Source organism: Serinus canaria, chromosome 27, assembly GCF_022539315.1.
Source record: "Serinus canaria isolate serCan28SL12 chromosome 27, serCan2020, whole genome shotgun sequence".
NCBI classification, from domain to species: Eukaryota; Metazoa; Chordata; class Aves; order Passeriformes; family Fringillidae; genus Serinus; species Serinus canaria.
In genome coordinates, this window is record NC_066340.1 from 1450016 (window position 1) to 1468605 (window position 18590).

Sequence of the window (18590 nt, forward strand, 5' to 3'; positions counted from 1 at the left end):
ACCTCCCCCGAGCCTGGGGCTCCTCCTGGGCTGCAGCTCCTCGGCTCACCCCCTGCCTTTGGGATGCTTTGGAGCCCTGGGGATGCAGGTGCGATCTCCAGCGGGGTTTAATAAACATCTGCCCGGGGTCTAGGGACAGATGTTGTTCATCATCAGCTCAAAACGCGAGGAAAACGAAGCGGCGGTGCCAGGGAGGGCAAAGGGCGGTGCTGGGCACCCCAGCAGCACCAGCCGAGGTGGCTTCAGGGTGGGCGGCCGCGCTCATTTTCTCGTTTTTCCCTCCTTTCCCCAAAGGACGGGGTGGGAGCACATCCCCGTGGGTTCAGGGGAGCGCTTTGGGAAGGAAGGAGCAGGGACAGAACAACCCCCGCGGGGACAGACGGCCCCGGGCCCCAGGGCTGGGCTGAGCCCGGGTTTATCCCTCGATCTCCCGCAGGAAAGCGGCTCCATCAGCTCCGGCATCGGCTCTGCATCCTGAGCGGAGCGGGGAGGGGAGGGCGCGGGGGCGGCTCTGCCCAGCAGCCCTGCCCGGAGCCCCGAGCCCTGCCCGGAGCCCCGCAGCCCCTCCCGGAGCCCCGAGCCCTGCCCGGAGCCCCGCAGCCCCTCCCGGAGCCCCGCAGCCCCTGCCCCGCCGCCTCCTCCTCCCTCCCTCACCATGCTGGACATTTTCATCCTGATGTTTTTCGCCATCATCGGCCTGGTGGTCCTGTCCTACATCATTTACATGCTCTAAGGAGCCGCCGCCGCCCAAGATGCGGCTCAGCAGCGGCCTCGCCAGCCGAGCGGCGGCCAGGTGAGCTCCGAGCCGCTCCAGGTGCGAGTTTCAGGGGGGCAGGGGGCGGTTCGGGGGTCGGTGCTGGGAGGGAGCACGGGGGTGATTTCCCAATCCAGGCCGCTCAGCCCCGGGCGCTGCCGCGTTCTCCCGGCCGGGTTTGTCAGCCCGCCTGGAAAAGCCGCTCCTGCAGCACGGCCCGGTGGCTTTTGTTCCGGAGCGGGGGAGAAATGGAGCAGCTCGGGGAGAAACCGGGCGGGATCCCGGCTGCGTCATCCTCAGGAGCCAAAGGAGCCTCCCGGGGCCGGGGGCGGCTGCTCCCGCACGGATCTGCTCCAGCACGGAGCTGCTCCATCCCTGTTCCCTCACACGGAGCTGCTCCATCCCTGTTCTCCCGCACGGAGCTGCTCCAACACGGAGCTGCTCCATTCCCTGTTCTCTCACACGGAGCTGCTTCATCCCCGGTTCTCCCGCAGCTCCGGGCCCAGCTCACACCGGCCTCTCCTTTCTCCTCTCCCGCAGCCTCCGCCCGGTGCGCGTCCCTCGGAGCCTTCTGGAACAGCGTTAACCTCTGCGAGCCCGGCGCGGAGCACGGAGCGGTCACGGAGCCGGCGGGGCCGGGGCCGGGAATGGGGGGACACGGGAGGGGCTCCGAGGGGCTGTCCCGCTGCCGGGACCCGGCTCATCCCCCTGCCAGGACCCGTGTCCTTCACCCTGTCAGGACCTGCGTCCTTCCCGCTGCCGGGCCCTGGGATGCTCCCGGTGACGCACGCGGTGTCCCCAGGGGGATGAGAAGGGTCCTGTCCCCCCCTTGTGTCCTGTCCCCTCGGTCCGAGGCCGCTCGTCTGGGCTTAATTTTAGGCAGCGGCTCCCATTTTTGACGAGCGATGTTCGGGGAGCGGAATAAAGAGGAATGAGCCAGGAGAGGGAAGATGGCTCTGGTGTCGCTGCAGGGATGGGGGTGGCGGACACGCGGCTCCAGGGACAAACCCCGGAGGGCAGAGGGATCCAGGGCATCCCGGGAATGCCGAGAGATCGGAAATCCAGCCTGAGGCACCTCTGCCTGGGGTCCCCACCAGCCTGTCCCCTCCCTGAGTGTCCCCACCCCTCACTCGGGTCCCTCTCTGGTGTTTGGGGAAGCTCCAGGAGGCCTTGGATAGGAAAAGGAAGGTTTTTAGCAGCATGGAAATTTCTGTGGGATGGAAAGAACATTTCAGAGCTTCATTTTCCCCCGGCTTGGAGATGCCTTGGGGGTGTTTGGGGCATCGGGAGGATTTTTCCTGTCCTTTTTTGAAGCCCTGCATCCATCCCTGCCCTCCCACCACCGCTCATGGGCAATGACTGAAAAGTTTCACCCTCCTAGAGAGCAAAATTTTCACATTCCTGGTGTCTCCCTGGGTTTTATGTTTTTTAAGCAATAAACACCTGAAATATCCAGAATCAGGAAAACTTTGTGCCCCTTTTCAGCTGTCCCTGGAAGCACCACACAAGAGCAGGATCCAGGGAGAGCAGGGGGCCAGGAAATGCTGGGATGAGCTGCTGTGACTTTCAGGAGAGAGAAAAAAGAGAGATTTCAGAGCCTGGGAATGCTGGATGTGGTCAGTGCTGCCAGCTGAATGCTCCACACTGCAATTTCCTGCCAGAAAAACTCCCGAGAGAAACTCCAGGCTGGGGATTTCACCCCGGGGCGTTCCTGGAGCCGCCCAGGGCGATCCCTCTGAACCCCCGAGGTGAGGAAACGCTGCTCCCTCTCTCCAGCACCAAATATAGCCGGGAATCAGGAGCCTGAAATGTTCCGGGAGGAATTTCTGCAGGCACAAGTTCTCAGTGTTCTGGACAACCTCCCCTCCCTCAGGCCGTGCGTGGAGCCGACATCTGCAGGGATGAGGGCAGAGTGAGTAAAGAGGAATGTGTGGAATGGAAAGTCAGCTGAGTGTGAAAGCAGGAACGATCCTTTCCTCTGACTCCCAGGCCCCACAGAGCTGCCAGCTCTGCAGAGAAATCCCTTCCTGCAGGCCCCAGCTCCGTGCTGGAAGGTGGGGAGGGGTGGGAAAAGGGAGCCAGGCCAGGAGAGGGGTTTGCAGGCACAGAGGGCAGGGACACATCACATCTGCCACCCTGGCACGGGAGTTTGCTCCTGGCACTGGCTTTTACCCCTCTCCACTGCAGCTGTTGAAATTTGGCAGCAAAAGGAAAATCACCCTTTTCCCAAATCCCCCCATCCCAGCTGGACCTGGACTCTGTCAGTGTTTGAGCTGATCCAAGGGGAGCAGGACTGGTGGCACTTCCCAGTTCACCCCAAACTGGGCAGGGAAGTGGGATTTGGCCTCACTCCTTTGGGAAGGAAAGTCCCATTTGATGGGAATGTGACAAAAAACTGCCACCAGGGATGTCCCATCCCTGAAGTGTCCCAGGCCAGCCTGGATGGGGCTTGGAGCAGCCTGGGACAGGGGTGGCACTGGATGGGCTTGGATGTCCCTTCCAAGCAGTCCCTGAGGCGCCGGGAGCGCCAGAGCCGAGCAGTTAATGACAATTAATAAAGCCATCAATAATTCACCAGGAGCAGCGCCGGGCTGACATTCCAGCCCCGCCGGCTGCTCCAGGGAATCAAAGAGCTCCCTTTTCCCTTTTCCCCTGGCTGGGCTCTCATAAAGGCCCCCCTTGTGCCCGGCTGGAATTTCTGGCTGCTCCTGGCCGGGAATGACCCGGGACACGGCGGGACGGGGACACACAAAGGGCCGGGCTCCGCTCCCTTCTCCTGCTGCCGTCCGGGATCATGGATCGGGAGCGGCTCCTGGGGATAAAGGGACAGACAAGGACCCGGGCTGGACATTCCCGGTGCCCTTTTCCCCTTCTCACATCGAGGCTGTTTTCTCCTCAAATTTCGGGATCAGTCCGGACAAGTGGAAAGCAGAGCCTGGAATTTCTCTCCCCCTTCAGAAATCACGAGTTCCGCGCCCTTAAAACGCCACCTCCGAGCAGCCAGGGGGTGAAAAAAGGGATGTTCCCGGCGTTCTCCAGCAGCTGCGGCGCTCGGGGAAGGTTTCACCTCTGCCATCTACCGGCACCACCTCCAGTGGATGGCCCGGAGGCAGATCCTGCCTGGAATTGTGGATTCCACAAACGCCGCCGGGATTTGGGGCGCACAAACTCGGCCGAGCTGCTGCCAGGGGGCGGCTGGTGGGAGCAGGTGGGGACAGCTGAGATAAATCGGTCCCGCTGCAGCTGTTCCCGCAATTCCCGAGGCAAATGTGGGAAAAGCCGGTGCCGAGGGGAGGTTGGGGAAGGGAATATTGGGTGGGGAAAGGGGCTCTTCAGGAACCTGGAGGCTGCAAACAGCACAGAGAGTGTGATGCCTTTTATTGCCATCTCAGGGGTTGGTCTGGAAGGCACCGGAGCAGAAAATCAAACCCTTCTCTGAGCAGGAAACAGTTAAATATTTAAATTTATCCATTTAATGAACCAGCGTTCTAATTCCATGTGTTCAATGAGTGTCTTCAACTTGGCTAAATCCTAAAACACTTCAACCTGGGGCACGGGGAGAGATTTGAAGTTTCTTTTTCTTTATAACACCTGGAGATTGAGAGGAAGGAATGCCTTGGTCGATCACAGCTCTGGGATTGCTTTCAGAAATCCCTAAAGCTGAATGTACAAACTATGGAGCATTTCTGTCACAGAGCCTGAGTCAGAGACCTTGGCAAGCTGGAAAAATGCAGCTCCTCAAACCCCATCCCTCCCTTTCTCCTCAGATTCCCAAGAGAAAACAAATTGAAGAGCTCAGAATGTTTTGGGTTCTGGGCTGAGACAACTCGAGCTTCAGTTGGTGTCTGCACATCAGCTATGGAAACCATGTCATTTTTATTGTGTGTGCAAACATGAACAGTGGGAAAAGAATGCAGTCTGTGTTCCCAGCCCTCTTGCCTGGAGGAGCAGAGCACACGGATGGAATTCCACTCCCCAAGGCCTCCATGAGCTCACTCAGCTGGCCTGGCAAGGCTGGGCCCAACTTCTGCCACCCCAGCTCCTCCTGGGATGGGAATTTCAGGAATAATCGGAGACTTCTCTGCACAAGTTCAAAGGAAAAGAAGGAGGAATCCAGCAGGGGCAGGGGAGGGCTCTGTGGAGCTCAGGAGGTGCTGCTGGAGCTGCCCATGGCCAGGTAGAGGATTTCCTTGTGGAAGTTGGCCTGTGCATTCATCAGGTGGAACAGGTTCAGGAAGCTGCTGTCCTCCTCATCCCTCTCCCCTGGCAGGGCACAAAAAAGGAGTGAAATGCAGGAATTCACCCAGTTTGGCTCAGGAGGTGACTCCCCCTGGGGCAGCAGCCTGAGCTTGGGCTGGGTTTATCCCCACCATGGCAGCACAGGAGGAGCTCAGCCTGAGCTTGGGCTGGGTTTATCCTCACCATGGCAGCACAGGAGGAGCTCAGCCTGAGCTTGGGCTGGGTTTATCCCCACCATGACAGCACAGGAGGAGCTCAGCCTGAGCTTGGGCTGGGTTTATCCCCACCATGACAGCACAGGAGGAGCTCAGCCTGAGCTTGGGCTGGGTTTATCCTCACCATGGCAGCACAGGAGGAGCTCAGCCTGAGCTTGGGCTGGGTTTATCCTCACCATGGCAGCACAGGAGGAGCTCAGCCTGAGCTTGGGCTGGGTTTATCCTCAGCCTCTGCCCCTGGCAGCACAGGAGGAGCTCTCCCAGACTCCTTCCAGCCTGGCCAGGGACAACAGGAACAATTGTGAGCCAGAACAAGGAGCTGGGCTGGGCTGGGCTGGGCTGGGCTGAGCTGAGCTAAACTGAGCTGGGCTAAGCTGAGCTGGGTGTTCCCCCAGCTCAGCTCCACCATCGTCCCTGATGCTCCAGCTCCCTGAGCCCAGGCAGCAGCTGCAGCTGGGGCAGGCTTAGGCCCAGCCCAAAATGGACCTTGGGCTCAGCTTTGTGGTGGGACAGATTTTAAAGCACTGTTGGTTTCACCATCTGTGGCACCAGGAACCCCTTAAAAATTTAGTAACTTAAAATAAGTTCAAAATTAATAATAGTAATAATAATAACAACAATAAATAATAATATATAATAGTAAAATAAATATCTAAGAAATAACATAATATAGTAATATAATAATATAAATTACTATTTATAATACTAAAATAAATATAATATTTATATATAAAATAAATATATTACAATATATAATTAATAATATTATAATATTTTATAAGTATATATTATAATAAGGATATAGAGTAAATACTAATGATAATGATAATAATAATGATAATTATAATAATTATAATAGTGATAATGATAATGATGATTATGATGATGAGGATAATACTAATACTAATCATACTAATAGTACTATTAATACTATAATAATAATAATATAATAATAATAATAATAATAATAATAATAATAATAATAATAATAATAATTTCAAAATTCCTATTTCTTCCCAGCTATGACACTTGCTTGGTTATTAATAATAATAATAATAATTTCAAAATTCCTATTTCTTCCCAGCTATGACACTTGCTTGGTTATTAATAATAATAATAATAATTTCAAAAATTCCTATTTCTTCCCAGCTATGACACTTGCTTGGTTAATAATAATAATAATAATAATAATAATAATAATAATAATAATAATAATAATAATAATAATAATAATAATAATAATAATTTCAAAATTCCTATTTCCTCCCAGCTATGACATTTCTTGGTTATTTTGGTGGCCCAGAGCAGCTGTGGCTGCCCCTGGATCCCTGGCAGTGCCCAAGGCCAGGCTGGGCAGGGCTGGGAGCACCCTGGGACAGCAGGAGGTGTCCCTGCCATGGCAGGGGTGGCTCTGGGTGAACCTCAAGGTCCCTTTCCCCCCCAAACCCTTCTGAATCTCTGGAGATGTGTGGTTTCACGCTCTCCCACCCTCACCAGCCAGCACTGCCTGCAGCATGTCCATGAGCATGCGGGCGAAGGAGTTCTCCAGGCACTGCAGGAAGTTGTTTCTCTCCCAGGGAGAGCTGAAGACCTTGCAGACCTTCTGCATCATCTTCACTGCCCAGTCCATGCAGTACAGGTCCTTCTCACACACCTGAGGGCACAGGGAGGAGTCAAAGCTCAGCTTTTATGGTGCAAAATCAAACCTCAGCATTCCCTGCTGGCTCTGGATCAGCTGTGCCAAGCCTGGAAGATCGGGGGGGGTGAAAAGGACACAGAGGTTGTGGTTCAGAATTCCAGGGAATTCTGAACCTGTGGAAACCCTCCCTGATGGGGAGACCCCTGAAAAGCTCTGTGCCAGGACTGAGGGCTGAGCTGGACTTTGGGTTTTCCTGTCTTTGCTGTTTATTTTTCTCTTACCAACAGTTCAGCTCTCTGTCCCCATCTCAGATTAGGGCACAAAGAGAAGGCACCAAAGGTCACAGACACACAGGCCCAAGGTCTTTTAAAGCTCTTTTGTCCAATTAACTCGTAGAACATATTTTATTTCTACCTTTCTACCAACAATTATTTGTCTGTCCAAGTAACATCTGCACTGCAGCTCTTTCAGTGCCAGCAGCACTGCAGAAAATGGAGGAGATGAAGAACAAGAAGGAGAGCAGACAATGCCCCAAATCCTCCATTTTGTTTTCTATCCACCTCCACAGTAAAACCCCAAACTCTGAGTTCTTCACCCTGTGATAAACTATCCTACTCTCTATTTCACACACAGAAGATTCCAATTCATCCCAAAGTCTTGGGAGCTTTCTCCATGGGTGAAGGTTAAAAGCAGAGCTCCCCTGGGGCTCAGGACTTCTCAGGACAGGCAGAGAAATATTCCCTGTGCCCTGGATTCCAACATGAACTTTTGCTGGTGGTGCCTCTCCTCCTCAGGGATGTGCTGGACAGGGAGCAGAGAGCTGGAAGAGCTTTTCTTACAGCAAAAAGGAAATACGGTTAATGAGGAAAAAAGTATAAATAAAAGATGAAAGATTGTTTTCAATTCTGGTCTTTAATTTATGGAATTGAAAACAATTTTTAAATTAAAGACCAGACCTGGCAGCCTTGAGCAAGGGCTGCCCCAGACTGGGCTGGGTGGGATGTCTGCCTCAAATCAAATTTCAGCTCCTGTTTGCCTTAAATTTGACTTTTTTCTCCTTGTAATGGAGTGGGTTTGGTTCCACAGCACAAGGACCTGGAGGAGAGAGCAGCTCCCATCACAGCAGAAAATCAGAAACCCAGCTCCTGGCTGGATTTATTCCTGGCCTGTGGGGAAAAACTTTTCCAGCCTGAGGCAGCAAAGGTGGGGCAGAGAGAAGCTGAGCTGTACTCACCAGAACCATGAAGACCATGAGCCTGGCCAGCTCCACAGCTCTGCCATTGACAGCTTTGCTGGCCAAGAAGGTGAAGCAGATGCTGTTCCCACTGAGGAGCAGCAGCCGAGCGTTGTTCTCCATCAGCCACTCCTGGGGAACCACTTCAGAACGGGCAGAGAGGATTTCAGTCACCTCTCGGGGGAAATGGAGGTCTAGGAAATTCTCAGAGCTTGACAGAAGGTTTGCACAGTGTGTGTTTGGATGTGAGCTTTGAGATAAGAAATGTTAACTTAGAAATGCTGCAAAATCAGACAGATATTGTTGGGAGAGAAATGGAAGTAGAAATAAGTTTTAAAGGATGGTCTTATAAATAAAACTAGATATTTTAGAGAAATGGAACTGTGAAAGATGTATTGTACCAAGACCTACAAGGAGTAATTTTAGATAATTAGCTTTAAGACATTTACAATATAGAGTGTCTAAAGCTGATTGGGTAAAAACCATTTATTGTAATTAAAAAATGACTTCTGATTGTGATAGCAGGAATTATAACATCTGTATTGTCTCACCCCTTCTCATGAAAGTAAAAATAGAATAAAAGTTTTTAAAACACCTCTCAGTTGCCCCATCTCTGGGTCAGAAAAGGGTGCAGTCCACCAAGCTCTGAGCAGAAAGGGAGCAGTGAAATTGCACCAATAATCCCTACCAGTGATGGTCAGAGCTCTCCACACCAACTCTGGGACACAGCCTCAGCCAAAATTCCCAGTGCAGCTGCTAAAAACACCCAGGAGAATTTTGCCTGAGCAAATTCGTGTTTGGACAATGTTTCCTGAATAATTCAAGGCAAGATTTGAGTTTTTAAGGTCTGCATGGCTTCTTAAAAGATTTCTCCGTGGGGAAAGCCACCCTGGGTGTGTAAAACAAACTGGGTTTGTCTCACCCCAGCCTGCCTTCCCAGGGTGATGACTTTTCCAGCTAAGCCCCAGCTACTGAGAGGAATTTTGCAGCAGGCAGCTGGGTTTGGAGGATGTGAGGATCCAAAATCCCAGGGATTAATGATAAAGGCAAAAACACACCTGACAGCTCATCCACAAGACTGATAACATCATCTGCTGTCCATTCTCTAGCTTCTGTACCATACAGCAGCTTAATTGCATCAGCTAAACCCTTCAGACTGGTCTCATCTGTTGGTCCTTCTATCATTTTCTGCCAGACCACATGTCCTGGGTGATATATCAATCACAACTGCTGGTCAGTGACACTTCTTAAGCAAGGAAGGTGCTAAACTGAGCCTCAAGCAGAGGCAGAGGAGAGGAATTCAGGTGACACCACTGAGGCTTTGTGGTTCTTTTCCATCTGGGACAGTGAGTCAAACTTAAAGAAACTCAGTTTTAATAATTAAGTGAGAAAAAGTGCTTTTCTTCAGGGAAATGGGTGCTTCAGATGGATTTGAGTCAAGTCTCCCCAAGCAGGGAGAAGAGAGGAACAGAGGTGTAATTTCATTTCTTCATTGAATTGTAACTCACATGTATGTTTGAGTATATATATATAGTATAATTTATATATTATATAGTAGAATTTATATATTTTCTGTACGTTAGTGATGCCTGGTTGAGCAGAATTTTTCCCAGGCAATGCAATGGCTCCAGTGGCTTCAGATGGACAGAGGGCAGGTTCAGATTGGGTCTCAGGAAGGAATTCCTTCCCTTCCTTCCTCGTGGGAGGATCCTGTGAGGGGCTGCAATGGATTTCCCAGAGCAGCTGTGGCTGCCCCATCCCTGGAAACATCCCAGGCCAGGCTGGACAGGGTTTGGAGCACCCCACACTGGTTTGGGACAGCGGGAGGTGTCCCTGCCCATGGCAGGGGTGGCACCGGATGAGCTTTAATGTCCCTTCCAGCCCAACCCACTCCACGATTCCAACACAATCCCGGTTTGCCAGAATTTTGCTCACCATCGCGGGAGGACACGGGCCCGAAGATGATGTAGAGCAGGCGGGCCTGGTTCACCATGGGCCAGGGCTTGAGGATGCGGGTGAGCCAGAAGGCGGAGTCGCTGCGGCGGCTCCCGGGTGACAGCAGCACCCCCCGGCAGAACAGGCGGATCCGCAGCTCCAGCCTGCGGGCACTGCCTGGAAAAGCGGCCGGGATCAGCAATTCCCCAGCCTGGCTCCCTGCAAAGCTCAGCTTCTTCGGAGGGAGGGGAAAGGGGGGGTTTGTAACGTGTTCCGTTCGGGGTTTGTGTCTTCCTTCCCGAGTTTGGGTGTTTTGCCCTAATTCAGGGGGTGGAATCTCCTCTGGGGTTTGGCAGGGGGAGGAAGGGTGATGTGGATGGAATGTTCCTCAGAAATTCCTTGTTCTGGGCAACGGGAGAATTTCGAGAAATGCTCCAGAGGAGTGGGAGAAATGGGAGAATTTGGTGCTGGGCTTCAGAAAGGTGAAACCTCATTTTTTACTGCTTCATTTTATTTCTAATTTTTACCTCTAATTCCTCTCCCATCGACTTCACTGCTGGAGGGTAGGACAGTCTCAAATCCAGAATTGATGTGTGGACACCAGTGATGCTTTGGATTGATAATGGGATGGTTTAAAATCCCTAAAGGCCTCTCAAGACAGATCATTTCAGAGACAAAAGCACTTCCCTCTGCTCTTGGGGACGAGTGTCCATCAGGGGAAGCCCAGAACTGCTCCCAGAACCCCCGGCAGAGGCAGGAGACAAAACCACCCTGAATTTCCTGGCTGGCACTTTTGGGGTTTTGGGGCTGTTCTGGCACTTTTTGGGGTTTTGGGGCTGCTGGCTGCTCGGAGTTACCTGGTTTGCTGCTGACAACCGTCTGCACCTTCCTGCCTAAATTGCTGAGGTCCCAGAGGAAGTTGAACACCCGGTGGCACTCGAGCTCATCCCAGCCCGCGGTCAGGATCTGCAGGGGAGGGGAAATGGGATCCAAATGAGGAGGGCGAGCAGAAATTCGGTTCCCAATGCCAGCACTCCCAGCAGATAAACACCATTTTATCCTGTAGTCTCTCAGGAGAGGGAGGGAAGGGTCATACCTGAGCAGAGGTGCTCAAGGATTTGTACTAAAATTGACCAGAAAATAAAAATTTCTAACATGATTTGAAGCATTAGAAAGCTGGGATTTATCAGGTGTTAAGGCATTGATAGTGAAATTGGCCAGAAAATAAAATTTCTAACATGATCTGAAGCATTAGAAAGCTGGGATTTATCAGATGGTGTTTAAGGATTTGTACTAAAATTGACCAGAAAAATACAAAATTCTCATATGATTTGAAGCATTAGAAAGCTGGGATTCATCAGGTGGTGTTTAAGGATTTGTACTAAAATTGACCAGAAAATCAAATTTCTAATATGATTTGTAGCATTAGAAAGCTGGGATTTATCAGGTGGTCCTTAAGGACTTGTACTAAAATTGACCAGAAAATCAAATTTCTAATATGATCTGAAGCATTAGAAAGCTGGGATTTATCAGATGGTGTTTAAGGGTTTGTACTAAAATTGACCAGAAAATAAAATTTCTAACATGATCTGAAGCATTAGAAAGCTGGGATTTATCAGGTGTTGTTTAAGGCATTGATAGTGAAATTGGCCAGAAAATAAAATTTCTAACATGATCTGAATTAGAAAGCTGGGATTTATCAGCCTGATGCCTCCCAGAAATCAAAACCTGCTGAGAGTATCCCAAAATGTGATTTGGGGCTGTGATGTGGAAGGAATTTGCTACAATATGTCTCAGCACTAATAATTTGTTCTTCTAAGACAGGATTTTAATTTTTATGTTTGGTTTACATTCATTTGAAGCTACCACAAGCAGAAAATATTCTGGCCTCTGATGTGTGGAGCCATTTCCCTGGAAATTAAACGATTTCTGCTCTTGACCTGTGAATTTGGGGCTGTGTGATAAAATTCTCCCTTTCTCCCTTGTCTTCTTAGGTAATAAATTGCAAATTAAAAAAACCCAGAGTGGCTGGGAGTGAAATCCAGGCCAAGAAATCCTCAGCAACTTCCAGCACCAGAAAGAAAATGCAGAGAACTGTACGAATAAACACTCAAAAAAACCCCCAAAAAAACAGTTTATACTTTAAAAAATCTTGCAAAACACAGGTTAATTTAGCAAAATTCATGAATTTTTTTAAATTTCTTTGTGCTACTTGCCTTGTGTGCATGGGGATACTGTACCTGAAGGAAGACCCCGTAGCACTGCAGCCCCAGGCAGTGCAGGGGACTGGCACAACCATTCAGCTTGAAACAGGAAACCTGCAAGGGAAAACAGCAGAGCTTTGTCCTCATTAGCCAATTCTTTAATTGGTGTGATTGGGAATTGGCCGTGCTCCTCGTGTTCCTCGGTTCAGAGAGGTGCAGGAGGATTCCCTCCTCCTGGGAGGGTTGTGGGAATGGGTTGGGGCAGATGCTTTAGGGTTTGGAGTCAAAACGGGGGTGGACAAAAGGGTTTGGGGAGGAAAAGACCCATTTTCAGGGAGGAAAAATTCCAATTTTCAGGGAGGAAAAACTCCAATTTTCAGGGAGGAAACACCCAATTTTCAGGGAGGAAAAAGCCCAATTTTCAGGGATGAAAAACCCCCATTTTCAGGGAGGAAAAACTGCAATTTTCAGGGAGGAAAAACTCCAATTTTCAGGGAGGAAAAAGCCCAATTTTCAGGGAGGAAAAACTCCAATTTTCAGGGAGGAAAAACCCCAATTTTCAGGCAGGAAAATCCCCAATTTTCAGGGAGGAAAATCCCCAATTTTCAGAGAGGAAAAAGCCCAATTTGCAGGGAGGAAAAATTTCAATTTTCAGGGAGGAAAAACTCCAATTTTCAGGGAGGAAAAGCCCCAATTTTCAGGGATGAAAACCCCTCATTTTCAGGCAGGAAAATCCCCAATTTTCAGGGAGGAAAAACCCCAATTTTCAGGGAGCAACACCCCGATTTTCAGGGAGGAAAACCTCCAATTTTCAGGGAGGAAAATCCCCAATTTTCAGGGAGGAAACCCCTCAATTTTCAGGGAGGAAAAACTCCAATTTTCAGGCAGGAAAAACTCCAATTTTCAGGGAGGAAAAACTCCAATTTTCAGAGAGGAAAAAGCCCAATTTGCAGGGAGGAAAAATTTCAATTTTCAGGGAGGAAAAATTTCAATTTTCAGGGAGGAAAAACTCCAATTTTCAGGGATGAAAACCCCAATTTTCAGGCAGGAAAATCCCCGAATTTCAGGGATGAAAAACCCCCATTTTCAGGGAGGAAAAACTGCAATTTTCAGGGAGGAAAAACCCCAATTTGCAGGGAGGAAACCCTCAATTTTCAGGGAGGAAAAACCCCAATTTTCAGGCAGGAAAATCCCCAATTTTCAGGGAGGAAAAAGCCCAATTTTCAGGGAGGAAACCCCTCAATTTTCAGGGAGGAAAAACCCCAATTTTCAGGCAGGAAAATCCCCAATTTTCAGGGAGGAAAAACTCCAATTTTCAGGGAGGAAAAACTCCAATTTTCAGGGAGGAAAAACTCCAATTTTCAGGGAGGAAAAGCCCCAATTTTCAGGGAGGAAACACCCAATTTTCAGGCAGGAAAATCCCCAATTTTCAGGGAGAAAAAACTCCAATTTTCAGGGAGGAAAAACCCCAATTTTCAGGGATGAAAAGCCCCCATTTTCAGGGAGGAAAACCTCCAATTTTCAGGGAGGAAAATCCCCAATTTTCAGGGAGGAAAAGCTCCAATTTTCAGGGAGGAAAAACTCCAATTTTCAGGCAGGAAAAACCTATTTTCAGGGAGGAAAAACCCCAATTTGCAGGGAGGAAACCCCTCAATTTTCAGGGAGGAAAAACTCCAATTTTCAGGGAGGAAAACTCCAATTTTCAGGGAGGAAAAACCCAATTTGCAGGAGGAAACCCCTCAATTTTCAGGGAGGAAAAACCCCAATTTTCATGCAGGAAAATCCCCAATTTTCAGGGATGAAAAACCCCCATTTTCAGGCAGGAAAATCCCCAATTTTCAGGGAGGAAAAACTCCAATTTTCAGGGAGGAAAATCCCCAATTTTCAGGGAGGAAAAGCTCCAATTTTCAGGGAGGAAAAACTCCAATTTTCAGGGAAGAAAAACCTATTTTCAGGGAGGAAAAAATCAAGAGGCAGACGTGGTTAAGGGATAAGGGGTTTTTACCTCAGGATAAATATCCTATAAGGATTTTTTTAGGATCCTTATGGTTCATCAAGGATTTCACCAAGGTGCAATGCCCCACAATGCACACACACAATAGATGGAGTATATAATTTATACTTTACAAATTAGCAGATCTGACAAGGGGAGGCCTGGGTGAATGGGCTGATATTCCACCCTGGGTGGGCCAAATAATCCAGGGATATCTCGTGGATAATCCATGGAATTCTCCCTTGGATGGGCCAAATAATCCAGGGATATCTCGTGGATAATCCATGGAATTCCCTCCTGGATGGGCCAAATAATTCATGGATATTTTGTGGATAATCCCTGGAATTCTGCCCTAGATGGGCCAAATAATTCATGGATATTTTGTGGATATTCCATGGGATTCCCCCTGGATGGGCCAAATAATTCATGGATATTTTGTGGATATTCCATGGGATTCCCACCTGGATGGGCCAAATAATTCATGGATATTTTATGGATATTCCATGGAATTCTCCCCTGGATGGGCCAAATAATTCATGGATATTTTGTGGATATTCCATGGGATTCCCCCTAGATGGGCCAAATAATTCATGGATATTTTGTGGATATTCCATGGAATTCCCCCTGGATGGGCCAAATAATTCATGGATATTTTGTGGATATTCCATGGGATTCCCACCTGGATAGGCCAAATAATCCATGGATATTTTGTGGATATTCCATGGAATTCCCACCTGGATGGGCCAAATAATCCATGGATATTTTGTGGATATTCCATGGAATTCCCCCCTGGATGGGCCAAATCTCCAATTTGCAGGATGTGCTCTAGACAGGACCTTGGTTTCCCAAGACAATTTAGGGTTTTCCAGCCTTTAGGATGTTTGGTCTCCTGGCCTAACCCAATCCCAGGATTTAGCTGAGTTATCAGATTTAAGGAATTACAAGCATGGATGCTAAGAATACTTAGAGTTCTATAAAGATAATAATAAGAGTTCTAGAAAGAATATAAATAAAATCTTCATATAAATACGTATAATATAACAATAAATTTATATTAACAGAAATATTAACATTAAAAGACAATTTAAAACACATTTTTATTTATAAGAATAAAATTTAATTTTAAAAATTAATAAAATAAATAGGAATATAATTCGATAATAAGAGTTTTATGAAATCTATACCAAAAAAAAGGCCAAAAAAATTCCCTTTGCCATCAGACTCACCCCTGAGAGCACCTTGTGCACGTACTTGAGCCTGTCCCTGGTGGGCAGCAGCAGGGTGCACCTCTTGAGCAGCAGCCCTGGGGCAGAGGGGGGAACACACAGAGCTCTGGGGGGCTCAGACACGGCTGGAGCACCCCCAGGAGGAAATGAAGGCAGGCACAGAGGAAAAGGTGCAGTGAGGAGAGGAGTGGGAGGGCAGGGGGCTCCTCAGAATCTGCTCTTTGGGTGGGAGATGTTAGAGCAGACACGGGTCATGGGTGAGTTACAGGCAAGGTTCCAGAGAGGGAAAATCACATGTCCAGGGAGAAAAAAAAAGCGGTTTTCAGGGAGGAAAAAACAAAATTTTCAGGGAGGAAAAACTCCAATTTTCAGAGATGAAAAAGCCAAATTTTCTGGGAGGAAAATCCCCAATTTTCTGGGAGGAATAACCCAAATTTTCAGGACAGAAAAATCCTAATTTTCAGGGAGGAAAAGCCCCAATTTTCAGGGAGGAAAAATCTCCAATTTTCAGGACGGAAAAACTCCAATTTTCAGGGAGAAAAAGCCCCAATTTTCAGGGAGGAAAAGCCAACATTTTCAGGGAGGAAAAAGCCCAATTTTCAGGACAGAAAAATCCCAATTTTCAGGGAGGAAAAGCTCAGATTTTCAGGGAGGAAAAGCCCCAGTTTTCAGGGAAGAAAAACCTTTATATATAAATATAAATATAAATATATAAATATGTATATATGTATATACAATTGCCTATATATAACTGTAGGCTAGTGTACACACAACTAACTGCAGTTATAGGCAAGCTTGAAATTCCTTAATGTCAAACACAGCAGAGAGGGAAATTTATTCTCATGTTTGGGATGTCAGAGTCTGGAGCTCATTATCCTGAGGAACAGCTGGTTGTTGAGCAGAATTTCTTCCACACTCCTGACAGAATCTGGGTTAACAGCTTGCACTCAAAGATTTTCACCAGAATAAAAAAATAGAGATACTGCTTGTTAATTAATTAAAGCATCCACTGAAATGCTTGGAGTTTCCCAGGGGAAAGAAACAAAACAAAACAAAACAAAAAAAAAAAAAAAGAAAAATAATTTTTTTTTCCAGAAAAAATAAATCCTAAAACCACTTTTTTCCTGCCAAGGTCAGCAAGTGGATTTGCTGTGGTTCTGAAGTGACTCTTCCCTGGCTCAGAGCGTGTCAGCATTCCTGCAGACAGCCATCATTTATCCATCAGCCTCAAATCTGCCCCAAAGCTCAGCCAAGCCCAGATTTCATTGACTGGGTCAGGCTTTGGAGAGCACTCCCCGAGGAGCAGCTAACTCAGAGGGACACCCAGAAGAGGCAGAACAAGCAGGGATTTTTCCAAAACTCAGAAATTTTGGGACACCCAGAAGAGGCAGAACAAACAGGTTTTTTTTCCATAACTCAGAAATTTTGGGACACCCAGAAGAGGCAGAACAAACAGGTTTTTTCCATAACTCAGAAATTTTGGGACACCCAGAAGAGGCAGGACACACAGGGTTTTTTTCCATAACTCAGAAATTTTGGGACACCCAGAAGAGGCAGGACACACAGGAATTTTTTTCCATAAATCAGAAATTATGGGATGTCCAGAAGAGGCAGAACAAGCAGGGATTTTTCCATAACTTAGTAATTTTGGGACACTCAGAAGAGGCAGAACACACAGGATTTTTTTTCCATAACTCAGAAATTTTGGAAGGATTCCAGACAATTCCTCAGCGCAGGAAGGGATTCTTTTCCTCCTCTTTTTTTTTCTGGCCACACCCTCAGCATTCCCCTGTTAACACACGTGCCAGGGGAAATACCTGGAGTGAATTTTGCCCTCACCTAGAGCCCTGTAGTGCTCCAGGATGGAGCCTCCCTCTCTCCGGGCAGGCAGCTCCTGGTGGAAGTCCTGCAGCAGCAGCCGCCGGCTCCCTGATGAGGTGGAGATGTAATTAACGAGGCGGCCGCTGATGGTTTTGGACACCATGCTCAGCATGCTGATGTCCTTCACTGCAAAAGCAAAGCCCAGGACACTCCTAAATCCCCTCTGCAAGGGAAAAAGGCTGATCACCAGTCAGTGACTCCTTCTGCCTTCAAAAACCAGTCAGTGACCCCTTCTGCCTTCAAAAACCAGTCAGTGACTCCTTCTGCCTTCAAAAACCAGTCAGTGACCCCTTCTGCCTTCAAAAACCAGTCAGTGACCCCTTCTGCCTTCAAAAACCAGTCTGTGACTCCTCCCGCCTTCAAAAGAACAAGGCCAAGAAATGAGATTTGTATTGATTACTGTTGATCTGCTTTGCCAGCAAACTGGAGTAATTAGAAACGGACAGATCTGAGGAGTAATTTTCATATTTGATAGGCAGAAAAAGAAGTTCAAGGAGATTGTCAGATATATATTGGTCAAATATCATGGCAGTTTTGGTCAGTTGTTTTTTCCATACGTAAAAAGCTGAAAATTCAGAGTTGAAGTCATATGGAATTATTTTAACTGCTTAAAAGTGGCAATATTTTAAATAATAAATTATACATATATATAGTAGTTTTTAGATAGTGATGTTTCTGATCAGGGCGTCACCTGAGAGATAATTCAGCACCATTTGGAAGATCTCTAAGGGAAGGGTTTGGAAATCCCCCAGCGCTGACGGAGCCGGGGAATCCCTGGCCGGGGTGCGGCCGCAGCGGCGGCGGCTCCGCCTCTGCCTCTGCCTGGGGACCGAGGGGCGGCTGCTCCCCGCGCTCGAGGTCATTGTCCCCGCGCTCCCATGCACCCAGCCTGCAGGAAAACCAAAATAAACACATTAAAGGCTGATTTTCTGGGGTGGAAAAGGCTCCCAGAATGAGAAAACCACTCCCTTGGAGACACAGAGAGGGAAAATCTCGTCTGTGTGTGGGAGATAAACCGCTTGGATTCTTGCAAGTAATTTGCTGAATAACTTTTAGTATATAAAGAATTAAATGTAATTAATATTCTAATAATTAAATGTAATTAATGTAATGTAATTTATGTAATTAATATTCTAATTATAATAATAATTTATAGTATTATATTAATATATAATAAGAATATTAAATATGTAATGCATAAATACCCATAAATTTATAATTATAACAATATATAATAAGATTATATAATTATATATAATGTTACATAATC

The 18590-nt window shown here is 47.8% G+C and overlaps 2 protein-coding genes across 2 annotated transcripts; one reads left to right on the forward strand and one right to left on the reverse strand.

Annotated features, from left to right (window-relative positions):
* Positions 1–139: 139 nt before the first annotated feature.
* On the forward strand, positions 140–1703 carry LOC115484431 (collagen alpha-2(I) chain-like). Its single transcript, XM_050985516.1, has 3 exons — positions 140–247; positions 295–793; positions 1295–1703. Exons 1-3 carry the CDS (start codon positions 140–142, stop codon positions 1651–1653), a joined length of 966 nt encoding a protein of 321 aa, XP_050841473.1. The 3' UTR covers positions 1654–1703.
* A 2491-nt stretch (positions 1704–4194) lies between these two features.
* FBXO47 (F-box protein 47) lies at positions 4195–18183 on the reverse strand. The gene is made up of 10 exons (XM_030232417.2): positions 18012–18183; positions 17279–17446; positions 15440–15516; positions 12257–12334; positions 10874–10982; positions 10017–10193; positions 9140–9286; positions 8082–8224; positions 6703–6862; positions 4195–5017 (listed from the first exon to the last, which is right to left on the reverse strand). Exons 1-10 carry the CDS (start codon positions 18181–18183, stop codon positions 4899–4901), a joined length of 1350 nt encoding a protein of 449 aa, XP_030088277.2. The 3' UTR covers positions 4195–4898.
* Positions 18184–18590: the final 407 nt, after the last annotated feature.

Coding starts and splice junctions, on each gene's coding strand:
- FBXO47 (XM_030232417.2), bottom strand. CDS start 18,183: ATGACCTCGAGCGCGGGGAGCAGCCGCCCCTCGGTCCCCAGGCAGAGG. Junction 17,447..18,011: donor GGTGCTGAATTATCTCTCAG/GTGACGCCCTGA, acceptor TTGCTTTTGCAG/TGAAGGACATCAGCATGCTG. Junction 8,225..9,139: donor TCTTGTGGATGAGCTGTCAG/GTGTGTTTTTGC, acceptor CCCGTTCTGAAG/TGGTTCCCCAGGAGTGGCTG.
- LOC115484431 (XM_050985516.1), top strand. CDS start 140: ATGTTGTTCATCATCAGCTCAAAACGCGAGGAAAACGAAGCGGCGGTG. Junction 248..294: donor CCAGCCGAGGTGGCTTCAGG/GTGGGCGGCCGC, acceptor CTTTCCCCAAAG/GACGGGGTGGGAGCACATCC. Junction 794..1,294: donor GCCAGCCGAGCGGCGGCCAG/GTGAGCTCCGAG, acceptor CCTCTCCCGCAG/CCTCCGCCCGGTGCGCGTCC.